The sequence below is a fragment of the Eriocheir sinensis genome, unplaced genomic scaffold (assembly GCF_024679095.1).
Source record: "Eriocheir sinensis breed Jianghai 21 unplaced genomic scaffold, ASM2467909v1 Scaffold113, whole genome shotgun sequence".
Lineage (NCBI taxonomy): Eukaryota > Metazoa > Arthropoda > Malacostraca > Decapoda > Varunidae > Eriocheir > Eriocheir sinensis.
Window position 1 is genome coordinate 515,406 of NW_026110441.1, and position 16,039 is coordinate 531,444.

The 16,039-nt window shown below is 45.4% G+C and overlaps 1 protein-coding gene and 1 long non-coding RNA gene across 3 annotated transcripts in view; one reads left to right on the top strand and one right to left on the bottom strand.

Moving 5' to 3' along the window:
- The window catches only part of LOC126989323 (proline-rich protein 12-like), a 37,663-nt gene that overhangs the window by 5,101 nt on the left and 16,523 nt on the right, over positions 1-16,039 (bottom strand). Inside the window, exons 2-8 of one of the 2 annotated variants that reach the window (XM_050847955.1) lie at positions 14,723-14,941; positions 9,739-9,992; positions 8,307-8,439; positions 5,906-6,039; positions 4,746-4,859; positions 3,672-3,890; positions 7-171 (exon numbers count right to left, since the gene is read on the bottom strand). In XM_050847955.1, coding sequence (XP_050703912.1) covers positions 7-171; positions 3,672-3,890; positions 4,746-4,859; positions 5,906-6,039; positions 8,307-8,439; positions 9,739-9,992; positions 14,723-14,941 — 1,238 coding nt within the window. The remainder of the gene's footprint in view (positions 1-6; positions 172-3,671; positions 3,891-4,745; positions 4,860-5,905; positions 6,040-8,306; positions 8,440-9,738; positions 9,993-14,722; positions 14,942-16,039) is intronic. The other variant, XM_050847957.1, reaches the window with a different exon arrangement.
- LOC126989325 (uncharacterized) overlaps positions 14,976-16,039 on the top strand; it is a 3,930-nt gene continuing 2,866 nt past the window's right edge. The window contains exons 1-4 of the long non-coding RNA XR_007743195.1: positions 14,976-15,208; positions 15,443-15,512; positions 15,585-15,724; positions 15,898-16,039. The exon at positions 15,898-16,039 is cut by the window's right edge and continues 138 nt beyond it. This is a non-coding gene — a long non-coding RNA (uncharacterized LOC126989325). The remainder of the gene's footprint in view (positions 15,209-15,442; positions 15,513-15,584; positions 15,725-15,897) is intronic.

The following is a 16,039-nucleotide window of genomic DNA, read 5'->3' on the forward strand; positions in this document are numbered from 1 at the left end:
CATTACCGGGTCATAATCAAGCAAGGAGGAGGTGGAGGAGGAGGCCTGGGGGTGGTGAGGGGGGGGTGCTGGAGGCCTGGAGGTGGGGAGGCTGGGGCGGGAGGGGGAGAGGAGAGATTCCCCCCCTCCCCCTCCTTCCTCTACTAAGTCTCCTGCAATCTCCTCATACACCTGTGATTGTGAGGTTAGGTCAAGGTCATTTGTTAAGGTCAGGTGTGTTTTGGTACTTTTGATAAGGTGTGGTTTGGCGTTGTGTTGGTCTCTCTCTCTCTCTCTTTCTCTCTCTCTCTCTTTCTCTCTAATTGTGTAAGCTATCTCTATCTCCATTTCTCTCTATCTCTCTTTTTCTCTCTGTTTTCCTTTGTCTATCTTTTATTCTATTTCTGCTTATTTCAATTTTTTTTTTCTCTAATTTTTTCTTATCTGTCTTTATTATTTTGTGAGCTATTTCTTTCTTTCTTCCTTTCTTTAATCTGTTATTTCTTCTATTTCTGCATATTTCAATTGTTTTTCTCTTCCTCTTTCCCTTTTCTTATCTCTCTATCTTTATTTGTGAGCTATTTCTATCTCTCTTCCTTTCTTTTCTTTTGTTTTTTCTTTAATCTGTCTTGTCATTCTTGTTCTGCTGATATTTTTCCGGCTATCTCTGTTATTTCCTTCCTTCCCATTTCCCTTTTCTTACATATCTCTCTTTCAATGTGACGTATTTCCACCTTTTTGTATATCTTGCTTTATTGCCTCTTCTATTTATCTTCTGTGACTTGGAGAGACAGATTAGTGCCTTTGATAATAAATGTCTTCACAGAATCATGGGATATCGCTGGCATGACTTTGCTTGGTATTATAAGACCGCTTCTCACATCATCCATTTCTACAGGCCAAAGAGGGGGTCAGTCGGGTTTTAATATGTGTTTCTTTAGGTTCATGGTACAGAGGAAGGGTCACACTACCACCAGGGTCATGAAACTACTCCTGGAAATGCCCACAACTCCTACGAAAGCCTTGTCAAATGTGTGTTTCTTTAGGTTCATGGTACAGAGGAAGGGTCACACTACCACCAGGGTCATGAAACTACTCCTGGAAATGCCCACAACTCCTACGAAAGCCTTGTCAAATGTGTGTTTCTTCAGGTTCACGGTACAGAGGAAGGGTCACACTACCACCAGGGTCATAAAACTACCCCTGGAAATGCCCACAACTCCTACGAAAGCCTTGTCAAATGAGTGTTTCTTTAGGTTCACGGTACAGAGGAAGGGTCACACTACCACCAGGGTCATGAAACTACCCCTGGAAATGCCCACAACTCCTAGGAAAGCCTTGTCAAATGTGTGTTTCTTTAGGTTCACGGTACAGAGGAAGGGTCACACTACCACCAGGGTCATGAAACTACTCCTGGAAATGCCCACAACTCCTACGAAAGCCTTGTCAAATGTGTGTTTCTTTAGGTTCATGGTACAGAGGAAGGGTCACACTACCACCAGGGTCATGAAACTACTCCTGGAAATGCCCACAACTCCTATGAAAGCCTTGTCAAATATGTGTTCTTGGGCAGCGAAATGTCTTATAAAACGACCCTTTTTGTCAAACCAGCGACTACTCCATGAGACTAATTCCACATGTATTACCCACATAGTCCGTCAACACCAACTCCACCTATATGGACACATGGCTCCCTAACCAACCCTGCTCATTGTGGTGTTGCCGTGAGACACAACCCAGAGTGGAGGGGGCCGAGGGGGCGCCCACAGAGTTCATGGCTTGAGCGAGAAGATATATTCTGCTGTGAGGTATTTAGGATGGTAAGGGGGCTGGCTGCATGGAGACTCACCCAGAGGAACCGCTGTGGTGGGTGAGGCAACGCACCCTCTGATGTATGCCCCCATTGAGTGATTGATTGGTTCTCTTATTCCCTTCTTTCTTTCTTTCTTTCCTCTTTTTCTCCTCTTAATTTCCTCTCTTCCTTCCTTCCTTCTTTTCTCTCTTTCTTTCTTTCCTCTTTTTCTTTTCCTAATTTCCTCTCTTCCTTCCTTCCTTCTTTTCTTTCTTTCTTTCTTTCCTCTTTTTTTTTCCTAATTTCCTCTCTTCCTTCCTTCCTTCTTTTCTTTCTTTCTTTCTTTCCTCTTTTTCTTTTCCTAATTTCCTCTCTTCCTTCCTTCCTTCTTTTCTCTCTTTCTTTCTTTCTTTCCTCTTTTTCTTTTCCTAATTTCCTCTCTTCCTTCCTTCCTTCCTTCCTTCTTTTCTCTCTTTCCTCTTTTTTTTTTTTCCTAATTTCCTCTCTTCCTTCCTTCCTTCCTTCCTTCTTTTCTCTCTTTCTTTCTTTCTTTCCTCTCTTTCTTTTCCTAATTTCCTCTCTTCCTTCCTTCCTTCCTTCTTCCTTTTCTTTCTTTCCTCTTTTTCTTTTCCTATTTTCCTCTCTTCCTCTTCTTTTTTGTTCTTTATTTCTCTTCTTTTTCCTTTAATTTCTACTCTAAGCCTTTAAGTATGTAAGTATGTACTACTACTACTACTATTACTTCTACTACTACAACTATTGCTATTATACCTGTGGGTTAAGCTTTAAGTACATCGCTATTAAAACTACTACTATTAAATTTGGCTGTGGATTTAACTATGCTATTAACAACCAACATTACTACTTTTGCTGGTTAAGTTATGTGTATATTGCTATAACATCTACTACTACTACTACTACTACTATTACTACAGTCTGTATGTGTGTGTAGATGAGCACAAACAAGCCACAAACAATATATATATAAACAAACAAACATATAACATTGCAAACACAAGACAGTTATTAATAAAGCTTGATATAATTACAAGATATTTCAGGCATCCTTTCCCTTGCCTTCCCTTCCCTTCTGTTCAAACACAGCGCCAGGGTTGGGTCCAAGTTCATGGGCTTGGGGTTAAAACATTCAATTATCTATTCTTGTATACTTGCAGTTGTACTTAGACCCAGAGTACTTGAAAAATGCCATGTACATTCAAGAACAAACAGGTACGTTGTTTTAAATTCACCCGGTAGCCGCGGGGACCATGTTTCTTAATGGTCCCTCTAAGCGAGAAAAATGAGAAAAAATCATCACTCATGTAAACCATTTCGTAATATATATCAAAGCATTTCTGATCAGTTTATGCATCATCTGTTTTTTGGGGTTTATATCATGGCACAAATTTGGCCCGTCGCTGCTACACGGTAAAGCCACAAATTTGGCCCGTCGCTGCTACACAGTAAAGCCACAAATTTGGCCCGTCGCTGCTACACGGTAAAGCCACAAATTTGGCTGCTACAGTAAAGCCACAAATTTGGCCTACACGGTAAAGCCACAAATTTGGTCTCGGTGAAGCCACAAATTTGGCCCGTCGCTGCTACGGTAAAGCCACAAATTTATTGTCGCTGCTACACGGTAAAGCCACAAGGTTGGCCCGTCGCTGCTACACAGTAAAGCCACAAATTTGGCCCGTCGCTGCTACACAGTAAAGCCACAAATTTGGCTCGTCGCTGCTACACGGTAAAGCTACCAGATTAAGCACACCCATGTTTACTTGGATACAACCCTGAACAGAGCAGAACAGAGGCAATACAAAAGGACTACCTGGGAAATACACAAAACACACAAACTCCAAACACACACAAAACCAAACCTGGGAACTCCAATCTCACTCACCTCCTCCTGTATCTCCTCCGCCACATCATGGTAATATTTATACTCCTCCGAGGGCTGGGGGGGCTGGTGGGTGGGTTTCTGGGGCCTGAACTGGTGCGAGGGGGGAGCGGGGCCAGGGGCGGGGGGTGGCACAATGGAGGGGCGTGATCGTCCACTTCGAATAGTGCGATCAAGAGCCGTCAGCCACTCATTCTTGTCCTTGGCGGTCCGTGCGATGAACTGCGGGAAAGGTGCGTTGAGTGTGGGGTGGGAGGGATGCATAGGGTTGAGACATGGGTGGACAGGGGTGAGATATGGGTGGATAGGGGTGAGATATGGGTGGACAGGGGTTATACATTCGTGAAACTTGTTAAAACTTGTTAAAACTTGTTGAAACTTGCTAAAACTTGTTAAAACTTGTTGAAACTTGCTAAAACTTGTTAAAACTTGTTGAAACTTGCTAAAACTTGTTGAAACTTGTTGAAACTTGTCATATACTCTTCAAAAGCTGGTTGAAACTGGATGAAACTACTGCCTCCTCCTTCCTCCTCCTCCTCCTCCTTCTTCTTCTCCTCCTCTTCCTTCCTCACCCTCCTCCTTCTTCTTCCTTTTTTCTTCCCATTCTCTTTCTTCTTCTCCTCCTCCTCCTTCTCCTTTTTCTTCTCTTCTTTCAGCTACAACCTCCTCCTCTTCCTCCTCCTCCTCCTCTTCTCTTTCTTCAGCCTCAAACTCTTCCTCTTCCTTCTCCTCCTCCTCCTCCTCCTTCTCTTCTCTTTCTTCAGCCTCAAACTCTTCCTCTTCCTTCTCCTCCTCCTCCTCCTCCTTTTCCTCCTCCTCCAACCTCAATCTCCTCTTCCTTCACCTCCTCCTCCTTCTTCTCCTCCAGACTCAAATCTCCTCCTCATTCTTCTCCTCCTCCTCCTTCTCCTCCTCCTCCAACCTCAATCTCCTCCTCTTCCTTCACCTCCTCCTCCTTCTCCTCTAGCCTCAACCTCCTTCTTCTCTTTCTCCTTCTTCTTCTTCTCCTCCAGACTCAAATCTCCTCATTCTTCTTCACCCTCCTCCTCCTCCTCCTCCTCCTCCTCCATCACCCACCGTATGAGTCTTCTTCCCCGGACAGACCATCTCGAAAGCAGCATCCCTCTTCCTTGTGTCCTTAATCTCCTCCCCGGTAGCAGGACGCGCAGTGTAGCCAGTCAGGTCTATGGTCTGAGGAGGAGGGAAGGGGATTTAGAAGGGAGGAAGAAGAGGGGGGAAGGAAGGAGAAGGAAGAGGAAGGTGATTGAGGGAAGGGAAGAGAAGGGGAAGGAGTGTAAGGGAAGGGGACGGGAAGGGAAGGGTTGATTTGAGGAAGGGAAGGGAAGGGAAGGGTTGATTTGAGGAAGGGAAGGGAAGGAAGAGGAGGGGAGGAAGAAGATAAGGAAAAACCTTACTTTACTTAACCTAAATCCCACCCCCTCTGGTCCTTTTCCCCTCCCTTCCCCTCCTCCCATTCAGGCTAAAAATCGGGCAAACAGAGTACTGGGTTTGATCTCAAGGAGCGTAAGCAATAGGAGCGCTGAAGTCATCCTCGAGCTTTACTTAGCACTAGTTAGACCTCACCTCGGTTATGCAGTTCAGTTCTGGTCCCCCTACTATAGAATGGGTATCAAGGTGTTAGAATCTGTACAGAGGAGGATGACAAAGATGATTCAGGGGGTGAGAAACTTGCCTTGTGAGGATAGACTGAAGCATTTAAATCTACACTCTCTAGAAAGGTGAAGGTTGCGAGGAGACCTGATCGAAGCCTATAAATGGATGAAGGGTTCTAATAAAGGGGGTGTCAATAGGGTTTTGGTAGTAAGAGAGCCAGGTAGGATGTGTGGCAATGGTTTTAAATTAGACAAATTCAGATTCAGCAAACACATAGGCAAGAATTGGTTCACTAACAGAGTGGTGGACGAGTGGAACAGGCTTGGCAGTCATGTTGTGGGTGCCAATACCATAGATACATTCAAGAAGAGGTTGGATAAAGTCATGGATAGGGCAGTTATGTTGTGGGTGCCAATACCATAGATACATTCAAGAAGAGGTTGGATAAAGTCATGGATAGGGCAGTTATGTTGTGGGTGCCAATACCATAGATACATTCAAGAAGAGGTTGGATAAAGTCATGGATGGTGAGGTAAGGTGGGGTTGAGAATACAGGAGCTGCCTTGTATAGACCAGCCGGCCTCTTGCAGACTCCTTAAGTTCTTATGTTCCTATGTTCTCACCTTCCTTTGCCTGTCGTCGGAGTCCTTGATGAAGAGGTACAGGCAGCCCCCGGTGGCCACACACTGGTACGTCTTCACATTGCGTAGTAACCCCTTGGTCTTCTTACCCAGGGGGCCGTGGCGCTCACAGGAGGCTGGGGGACGAGGGGAGATTAGGGGGAGAGATATTGGGGGGGAGGCGATGGGAGGGGAGAAGGAAGGAGTGAAGGAAAGGGGATGTCTAAGAAAGGGAGGAAAGGGAGAAAGGAGGAGGGAAGGAGAGGAGAGGGGAAGGAAAGGGAAGGGAGAAAAAGAAGGAGGGCAGAGGGGAAGGAAAGAGGGAGGTTAGGGAGAGATATTGGGAGGGGAAGAAGAGGGGAGAGAAGGTGATGGGAGGGGGAGAAGGAAGGATTGAAGGAAAGGGGATGAGAAAGAAAGGGAAAGGAGAAAGAGAAGGAGAGAAGAGGGGAAGGAAGGGGGGATTAGGGGGAGAGATATTGAGGGGGGGAGAAGAGGGGAGAGAAGGTGATGGGAGGGGAAGAAGGAAGGAGTGAAGGGAAGGGGATGAGAAAGAAAGGGAAGGAAGGGAGAAAGATTTACATAGATAGATTTACATAGAAAATCAGACCACACAGACCCTATGGTCCAGACTTGGTGGTCTGTCCTTAAACCTAAGTGAATCTTCACTAATCAGAAGGCTCCAAAACGTTGCTTTTCTACTCTAGTTAATATTAAGTTCAAGGAAGTGACGGTCGAGCTTGTTTTTGAAGGAGTCAATCGTGTTACACTGGACCACTGACGGAGGGAGCTTATTCCATTCTCGCACTACAACGTTGGTGAAGAAAAATTTGGTGCAGTCTGAATTTACTTGTCTACATTTGAGTTTTATGCCATTGTTCCTCGTTCGCAAAGTGTCATCGATCATAAACAATTTTGTTCTGTCCACATTCGTGAAACCATTAAGTATTTTAAAACATTCGATCAGTTTTCCTCGGAGGCGACGTTTCTCAAGAGGGAACATGTTAAGGGTAGAAAGCCTTTCTTTGTAGGATTTGTTGCGCAAGGAAGGGATCATTTTTGTTGCCCGACGCTGAACACCTTCTAGTTTAGCAATGTCCTTTGCATGGTGGGGAGACCAAAACTGTACCGCATATTCCAAGTGGGGTCTGACTAAACTATTGTAGAGCGGAAGTATTACATCTTTATTCTTGAATAAAAAGTTTCTTTTATTGAAGCCCAACATTCTGTTCGCTTTATTTGCTGCATCGATGCATTGATGTGAGAATTTGAGGTTTGATGCGATTTTGACCCCCAGGTCCTTAACGCATTGAACGCTTGTGAGTTTAACGCCGCGCATTTCGTAATCGAACTTCTTATTTCTTGTTCCAACTTGAAGGACCTGGCACTTGTCTACGTTAAAGGGCATCTCCCATCTATCCGACCAAGCTGAAATTTTGTGCAAATCCTCTTGGAGGCTTTGCCTGTCTTCGTCAGTGAGAACCGAGTTACCAATCTTTTTGTCGTCTGCAAATTTACTAATGCGATTATTGAGTCCAACATCCACGTCGTTGATGTAAATAATGAAGAGCACTGGGCCAAGAACCGAGCCCTGAGGGACGCCACTAGTGACCGGCGCCCACTCTGAGTTAAATCCGTCAATGACCACTCTTTGTTGTCTGTTGCTCAACCAATTCGCGATCCATTGGTTTACTTGACCGTCAATGCCTATTTGCTTTAATTTATAAAGTAATTTATGATGTGGGACTTTATCAAACGCTTTCTGGAAATCAAGATAGACTACGTCCAGTGATTTGGTTACGTCATAAACTGAGAAGAGGTCGTTATAAAAGGTCAATAGGTTTGATAGGCAGGATCTTTTGTTACGGAAGCCATGTTGTGAATCCCCAATTAATGAGTGGCTTTCGAGGTAACTCACAATTTTGTCTCTAATTATGCTCTCAAGTAGCTTACGTACAATTCCGAAGTTAGACTAATGGGCCTGTAATTACCTGGTACTTTTTTGTCTCCTTTCTTGAAAATCGGTGTCACGTTAGCCTTTTTCCAATCCGAAGGGACGATGCCTTGTCGCAAGGACATATTGAATACGGTTGTGAGCCATGGCCATGGGGAGGAGAAGGAAGGGGAGGAAAGCTAGGGATAAGGGAGGAAGGGGAAGAGGAGAGGAGGGAGAGGAGGAGGAGGAGGAGGAGGGGGAGAGAAAACGGAGCGGGAAGAGAGAGAGAGAGAGAGAGAGAGAGAGACTACTACTACTACTACTACTACTACTACTACTACTACTACTACTACTACCACTATTACTACCACCACCACTACTACTACTACTACTACTACTACTACTACTACTACTACTACCACTACTACTACTACTACTACTACTACTACTACTACTACTATTACTTACCAATGAGAGAGGAGAAAGACACAACCTCCTCCGTTTCTGTGTAGACCCCATCCTCTTCCTTCTCCTCCTCCTCCTTCCCTCCTCCTCCTCCTCCTCCTCCTGGTCTGCTGCTGCTCTCCACGATCTCGTCCTCCTGAGAGAGAGAGAGAGAGAGAGAGAGAGAGAGAGATTAGCTTACATTATTTCATTCAGTTCCCACGGTCTTCTCCTCCTCCTCCTCCTCCTCCTCCTCCTCCTCCTCCTCTTCCTATCTTTCTTCTTCCTCCTCCTCCTCCTGCTTCCCCTCTTTCTATCTCTCTTCCTCTTCCTCTATCATTCTTTTCCTATCCTCCTCCTCCTCCTCCTCCTCCTCCTTCTTTTACTTTTATGAATATTGAGGAAGAGGAGGAGAGGAGGAGGAAGGGAATGGAAGGGAAGAGAAGGAGAATGGAGGAGAGGGGAGAGAAGGGAAGGAAGAGGAGAGAAGAGGAGGGGAAGAAGAGAAGAGGGAAGAAAGAAGAGGAGAAGAGGGGAAGAGAGGACAAAGAAGACAGAAGAGAAGGGAAGGGAAGGAAGAGGAGGAGGAGGAGGAGGAGGAGGAGGAGGAGGAGGATTGAACAGGTAGTAATGTGAGACAGTTATTACACCTCCTCCTCCTCCTCCTCCTCTTCCTCTTCCTTCCCTTCCTTCTATCTCTCTTCTTCCTTTCTTCCTTCCTTCTTTCCTTTCCTTCCTAAACCTTCTTCCTTCCTTCCTTCCTTTCTTCCTTTCCACAAACTTTTCCTTCCTTCCTTCTTTCCTTCCTTCCTTCCCTTCTTCCTTCCTTCCTTCCTTCCTTCCTTTCCTTTCCTTTCTTCCTCCCTCCTTCCCCATCTCCCACCTTCCTTCCTTCCCTCACTCCCCACTCCCCCTTCTTTTCCCTTCACTCCCTAACCCCCAATGACCCCTTCCCTTCACCTCCAAAACCCCTTCTCTGCCCCCACCCCTTTTTAAAACCCTTCCTTCCCTTCCCTTCCCTTCCAAAACCCCTTTCCTCTCCCCATCCCTTCTTAAAACCCTTCCTTCCCTTCCCTTCCCCTCCAAAACCCCTTTCCTCTCCCCCATCCCTTCTTAAAACCCTTCCTTCCCTTCCCTTCCCTTCTTTTCCCTTCCCCTTCAAAACCCCTTTCCTCTCCCCCATCCCTTCTTAAAACCCTTCCTTCCCTTCCCTTCCCCTCCAAAACCCCTTCTCTGCACCCCCATCCCTTCTTAAAACCCTTCCTTCCCTTCCCGTCCCTTCTTTTCCCTTCCCCTTCAAAACCCCTTTCCTCTCCCCCATCCCTTCTTAAAACCCTCCTTTCCCTTCCCCCAACCCCCTCCCCCCTCACACTATACCCCCCCCCCACACATTAACATCAATAATAATAATAATAATAATAATAATAATAATAATAATAATAATAACAGTACTCACCGTGAACTCATCAAAAGCCTCATACATTTCCATATCATCACCACCACCACTGTCCAGGGTGGTGGTGGTGGTGGTGGGGGTGGAGGTGCCCCCCCCTAGTGGGCGCCCCCCTACGAAGCCATCCCCACTGCTTCCCCTACTGCTGTTTCCACTGCTGTTGACTCCGCTGCTGCTGCTGGTGGTGCTGTAGGGGTTGGTGGTGGTGGTGGTGGTGGGGGTGATGAGCAGGGAGGGGGTGGAGGTGGTGGTGTTGCCTGTGGGGGGATAGATAGATAGAGAGACAGAGATATATAGATAGACAGGTAGATAGATAGATAGATTGATAGATAGATAGAGTAATATGGGAAAGGAAGGGAAGGGGAAGGGAAAGGAAGGAAAAAGAAAGGGAAGGGAAAGGAAGGGAAGGGAAGAACAGGGAAAGGAAGGAAAAAGAGAGGGAAGGGAAGGAAAGGACAGGGAAGGAAAGGGAAGGGAAAGGAAGGGAAGGGAAAAACAGGGAAAGGAAGGAAAAAGAGAGGGAAGGGAAGGAAAGGACAGGGAAGAGAGAGAGAGAGAGAGAGAGAGAGAGAGAGAGAGAGAGAGAGAGAGAGAATTAGCACACAATACATGTTTTCTTGAGGCGAACACACACACACACACACACACACACACACACACATCAATAACAAATACGTAATAACAAAAATACAGAATAAAGAAAATAAAGAAAACAAAAAAGAAATAAAGAAAAAAGTAGGTATGGTCAAATTAGCCGCCCAATCCATAACATAACACAATGACCTCGATGGGGCAGAGAGGCAATGCTCCTGAGTGACGCAATACTCTCAAGACAAGAGAGGGACGTGTTCGATTCCTTATTGCGCAGTGTGTGTGTGTGTGTGTGTGTGTGTGTTAACCCGTATTCTCAGACCCTTTGGCCTCTCATAACTATTTGGAAAGGTCACAGAAGACATGGTTGTCATGGGCGTGTTTCACGGTAATGGCGCAGACTGTAGAGGGTTTTGTCAAACTATCGCAGGCTCACAACACTACCCAATTCAGGGATGGAGTATTAGTATTAGGTATTAGTATTCGAATACCGTATTTGGGTGTACTCGAATAGTTATTGATATAAATCAAAGTATTCTCACTTGTCTTCGAATACAAGGGAAAAGTATTCACATTCTGCGAATAATCTGACGAATACTTCAAAATTTGTTATCAAGAATAACAGCCGCTGTTCCTTACACTCCAGCCTCCTGTGTGGCGGTCGTGAACAGCACAGGGCCGGATTCATCAAACCACTTACGAGGCCTATTGATGGCAAGTTTTCTGGTAACTCCATCATCCAGGAACGCTCTTGATCTTAAAGCGACTCCAATGGCAATGAAGGAAGTGTCGACCAGGCAGTATACTTCATTCATTGTCATCGGAGCGGCCTAAACACAAGGATCATTCGTATTGGACAGATTTACTAAAAAGACTTATCAACGACCGGTCTTGTAGTGGCTTCATGGATCCGGCCCCTGGTTCACATGAGCTCATGTTACTGTTGCATAACTTTGGAACTGCTGTACACAGATACGTCAAGAAGGTATTTGTCAATGAAAAAGTATATGAAAAAGTATTGAAGGATGTGTTCATGAATACGTTCAAGAAGAATTCGTATTTGTATTCGAATTAAAACCATTTCAGTGTATTCGAATTAGTGTTCGTATTCGTGGGAATTTGAAGTTTTCCAATTCGTATACGAACACACAACTCTGGTATGCACGCCAGGCCTGCCACCCATGGACACACCCACGACAACCTCCACCAAGGCTTGTCAAACCATCACTAAATAGGCTCTCACCACTACGCATGGAAACACTAACACAACAACCTCCACCAAAGCCCCGGAATGTTTGAGAGTGTGGGCCAACTTGAAGCTCGTGAAAATCTCTGACTGAAATATTATGCAAGGGTTCACGTGCGGTTCTGAGGCCGCCTGAGACGACACAACACCAGCACAACGCTTGTCATGTCCCTCTCTGAAGCGTGAAATTGACAATCACCAGCTCAAGGCCGGCATATTCCTGAGCTGTCTGCGTCATTACCACCAAGATCTCGATTATGGAAGCTCAGCAACTAACCACGTCATCCTCCTCTGATCATTACTCAGTGAATTTCCCGGCAAGAAGAGCTAAGAGAAGGCTGACTGAAGCTAACCTAATCTAACCTTGCCCAAATTGACCTAACCTTACTTAACCTAACCTAAATATATGCGGCTATATTGACATCATATAACTCTTCCCTTCCTTCCCTAATTGACTCTTCCCTCCCTTCTTGAAACCTCCCTTCCCTCCTTCCCTCCCTTCCTGAAACTTCCCTTCCTTCCTTCCTTCCCTTCTTGAAACTTCCCTCCCTTCCTTCCCTTCCTGAAACTTCCAAAAAAGAGGTCAATTTCGGTAGAGTGGTCAAAAGAGAGACTGTCAATTTCGGTAATGAGTGGCCAAAAGAGAGACCGTTTCGGTAAGGAGTGACCAAAAGAGAGACTCAATTTCGGTGGGAGAGGTGTCTTGATACGCTTACTAAATAGGACCCCGTTTGATCCGGCGAGCTAATCCTGTCGCTCGCTTTTCGTATTCCTTGTAAGGCTTCGCGCGCTGGTTGAATTATTGAATATGTGTGTTTCTGAGATTAGGCTCCGGGAGATGACGACACACACACACACACACACACACACACACCAGTGCTGGGTACTTGCGGTACTTTTTGCGGTACTGCGGTACTACCGCACTACCAAACCGGTACCGCAGTACCGCAGAGGATTGCTGAAAGTACCGGAGTACCGGTACCGCGTTCAAATTTCCTACGGTACTTTTCGCGGTACCGGCAAACACTTTAAAGAAAAAGTGATGATAATAATTAATGAATAAATAAATATGTAAATAAAAATAAACAATACCACTGTTTGAGAGGGCCGGAGGGGGGGGGGGGGGGCACCTGACCCACCGGATAGACAGACCGTCGGACATACGCACAGACACCGTGGGAAAGAGGGGAGGCACTTTCACTGAAAAGGACAGGTACGTATTGTTAATTAAAAGGATGTGATTTTTCGTCGGAGGGAGGTTGCAACCAGGATTTTTTCACCTATGCTTTTCTAGGAAGAACCAAACTTGCTTCTAAAATTAATCAACACCTCATAACTCCTATAGTACATTAAATCAATTATCTTGAGTTGCGTGCGCGCCGATTATCTCGCTATAACTGGCAACAGAGAAAGAAGGGGGAGAGAGACACGTTACTAACGTGTACCGTGCTAACGTAGACGGTCTTAGAACGTGTAACGTTCTATCTCTAAAGTCCGGGCTCAACTTCACTACCGGGCACATCTTTCCTACTGGATAGTTACCACCTAATCTCATGTGGTGTTTATTTTATTTATTTATTTATTATTTTTTTTTTTTACATATTGGTGTTTTTGGTAATTGGTGTCGCAGAGCTCTTTTTTTCTCTTTTTAATGAAGTGCTGCTTTAGAAACCAGGTACCGCAGCACCGGAGTACCGCGGAACGCACCAGGGGGGGCGGGAAATGTACCGCAGGACCGCGTAACACAACCCCAACCTTTTGGTACCGCGCCCACCACACACACACACACACACACACACACACACACACACAGACACACACACACACACACACACACAGACACACACACACACACACACACACACACACACACACACACACACACACACACACACACACACACACACACACACACACACACACACACACACACACACACACACACACACACACACACACACAGACAATCAAACACACAAACACACACACACACACACACACACACACACACACACACACACACACACACACACACACACACACACACACACACACACACACAGACAATCAAACACACAAACAATTACACACACACACACACACACACACACACACACACACACACACACACACACACACACACACACACACACACACACACACACACACACACACACACACACACACACACACACACACACACACACACACACACACACACACACACACACACACACACACACACAGACAATCAAACACACAAACACACACACACACACACACACACACACACACACACACACACACATATACACACATACACAATCAAACACACACAAACAAACAATTACACACACACACACACACACACACACACATATACACACATACACAATCAAACAATTACACACACACACACACACACACACACACACACACACACACACACACATACACAATCAAACACACACAAACAAACAATTACTCACACACACACACACACACACACACACACATCCTCCCTCTCTCCCCTCCTCTTCCTAACTTCCTTCCTTCCTCCTATCTCTTCCTTCTTCCCTTCCCTTCCCTTTCCTTTCCCCTCCCCCCTCCTTCCCTCCCCTCAACTTCCTTCCTTCTTTCCCCCCTCTCCCCCTCCCCCACACACACTCTCCCCTTCTCTCCCCCCACACACCCCTACACAATCCAAGTCACCCCCTCCACACATATTCACACTACCCCCCCCCCAGTCGCCCTTCCCTTACCTCCCACCCCTCTTTCCCCTCCCCACACTCCCAGCACTCTCCCCTTCCTCCCCCCCAAGTCACCCCAACACACTCCCCTCCCCCCTTTCCTTTCCCTTCATTCCTTTTCATAACCTTTTCCTTCCTTCCTTCCTCTCTCTTCCTTCTCTCCCTCCTTCATATTCTCCCCCCAGTCACCCCAACTCCCCCCACCCCTCCCCCACAACCCACACACATATATTCTCCCCTTCCCCCAACACAAACAACCCTCCCCCCCTCTCACTCTCTCTCTCTCTCCCCTTTCCCCCCTCCTCCCCCCCACACACACAACACCTCCTCCCATCTCCCCACACCCCTTCACTCCCCAACACCCATCTCCCCCATTCACCCCGCCTTCCCCCCCACTCACCACTTTGATTCATAGCCAGGTACGGTAGAGAGGTGGCAGATCCCGGTCCCTTAGCGCCCCCCAGACCACCGCCCCCTCCAGGCTCCCCGGGTTGAATGCGAAGGGTTGGGTACACTCCTGCCAGGCCCTCCAACTGCAGTATCAGGCCCCGGCGAAGGCACTCTGCTCGCCCTGAGAGTGACTCCTTCTGCAGCGCCTCGGCCAGGAAGTAGTGCACGCCTGCAGGAGGAAGAAGAGAAAGGTTAACTTTTGTATGTGTTTTCTACAGTAAGGAAGGTTAACTTTTGTATGTGTTTTCTACAGTAAGGAAGGTTAACTTTTGTATATGTTTTCTACAGTAAGGAAGGTTAACTTTTGTATATGTTTTCTACAGTAAGGAAGGTTAACTTTTGTATGTGTTTTCTACAGTAAGGAAGGTTAAGTTTTGTATATGTTTTCTACAGTAAGGAAGGTTAACTTTTGTATGTGTTTTCTACAGTAAGGAAGGTTAACTTTTGTATGTGTTTTCTACAGTAAGGAAGGTTAACTTTTGTGTGTTTTCTACAGTAAGGAAGGTTAACTTTTGTATGTGTTTTCTACAGTAAGGTAGGTTAACTTTTGTGTGTTTTCTACAGTAAGGAAGGTTAACTTTTGTATGTGTTTTCTACAGTAAGGAAGGTTAAGTTTTGTGTAAGTTTTCTACAGTAAGGAAGGTTAACTTTTGTATCTACGGTAAGGAAGGTTAACTTTTGTATATGTTTTCTACAGTAAGGAAGGTTAAGTTTTGTATATGTTTTCTACAGTAAGGAAGGTTAACTTTTGTATAATGTTTTCTACAGTAAGGAAGGTTAAGTTTTGTATAATGTTTTCTACGGTAAGGAAGGTTAACTTTTGTATGTGTTTTCTACAGTAAGGAAGGTTAACTTTTGTATGTGTTTTCTACAGTAAGGAAGGTTAACTTTTGTATGTGTTTTCTACAGTAAGGAAGGTTAACTTTTGTATGTGTTTTCTACAGTAAGGAAGGTTAACTTTTGTGTGTTTTCTACAGTAAGGAAAGTTAAGTTTTGTATATGTTTTCTACAGTAAGGAAGGTTAACTTTTGTATGTGTTTTCTACAGTAAGGAAGGTTAAGTTTTGTATGTGTTTTCTACAGTAAGGAAGGTTAAGTTTTGTATATGTTTTCTACAGTAAGGAAGGTTAACTTTTGTATGTGTTTTCTACAGTAAGGAAGGTTAACTTTTGTATGTGTTTTCTACAGTAAGGAAGGTTAACTTTTGTATGTGTTTTCTACAGTAAGGAAGGTTAACTTTTGTATGTGTTTTCTACAGCAAGGAAGGT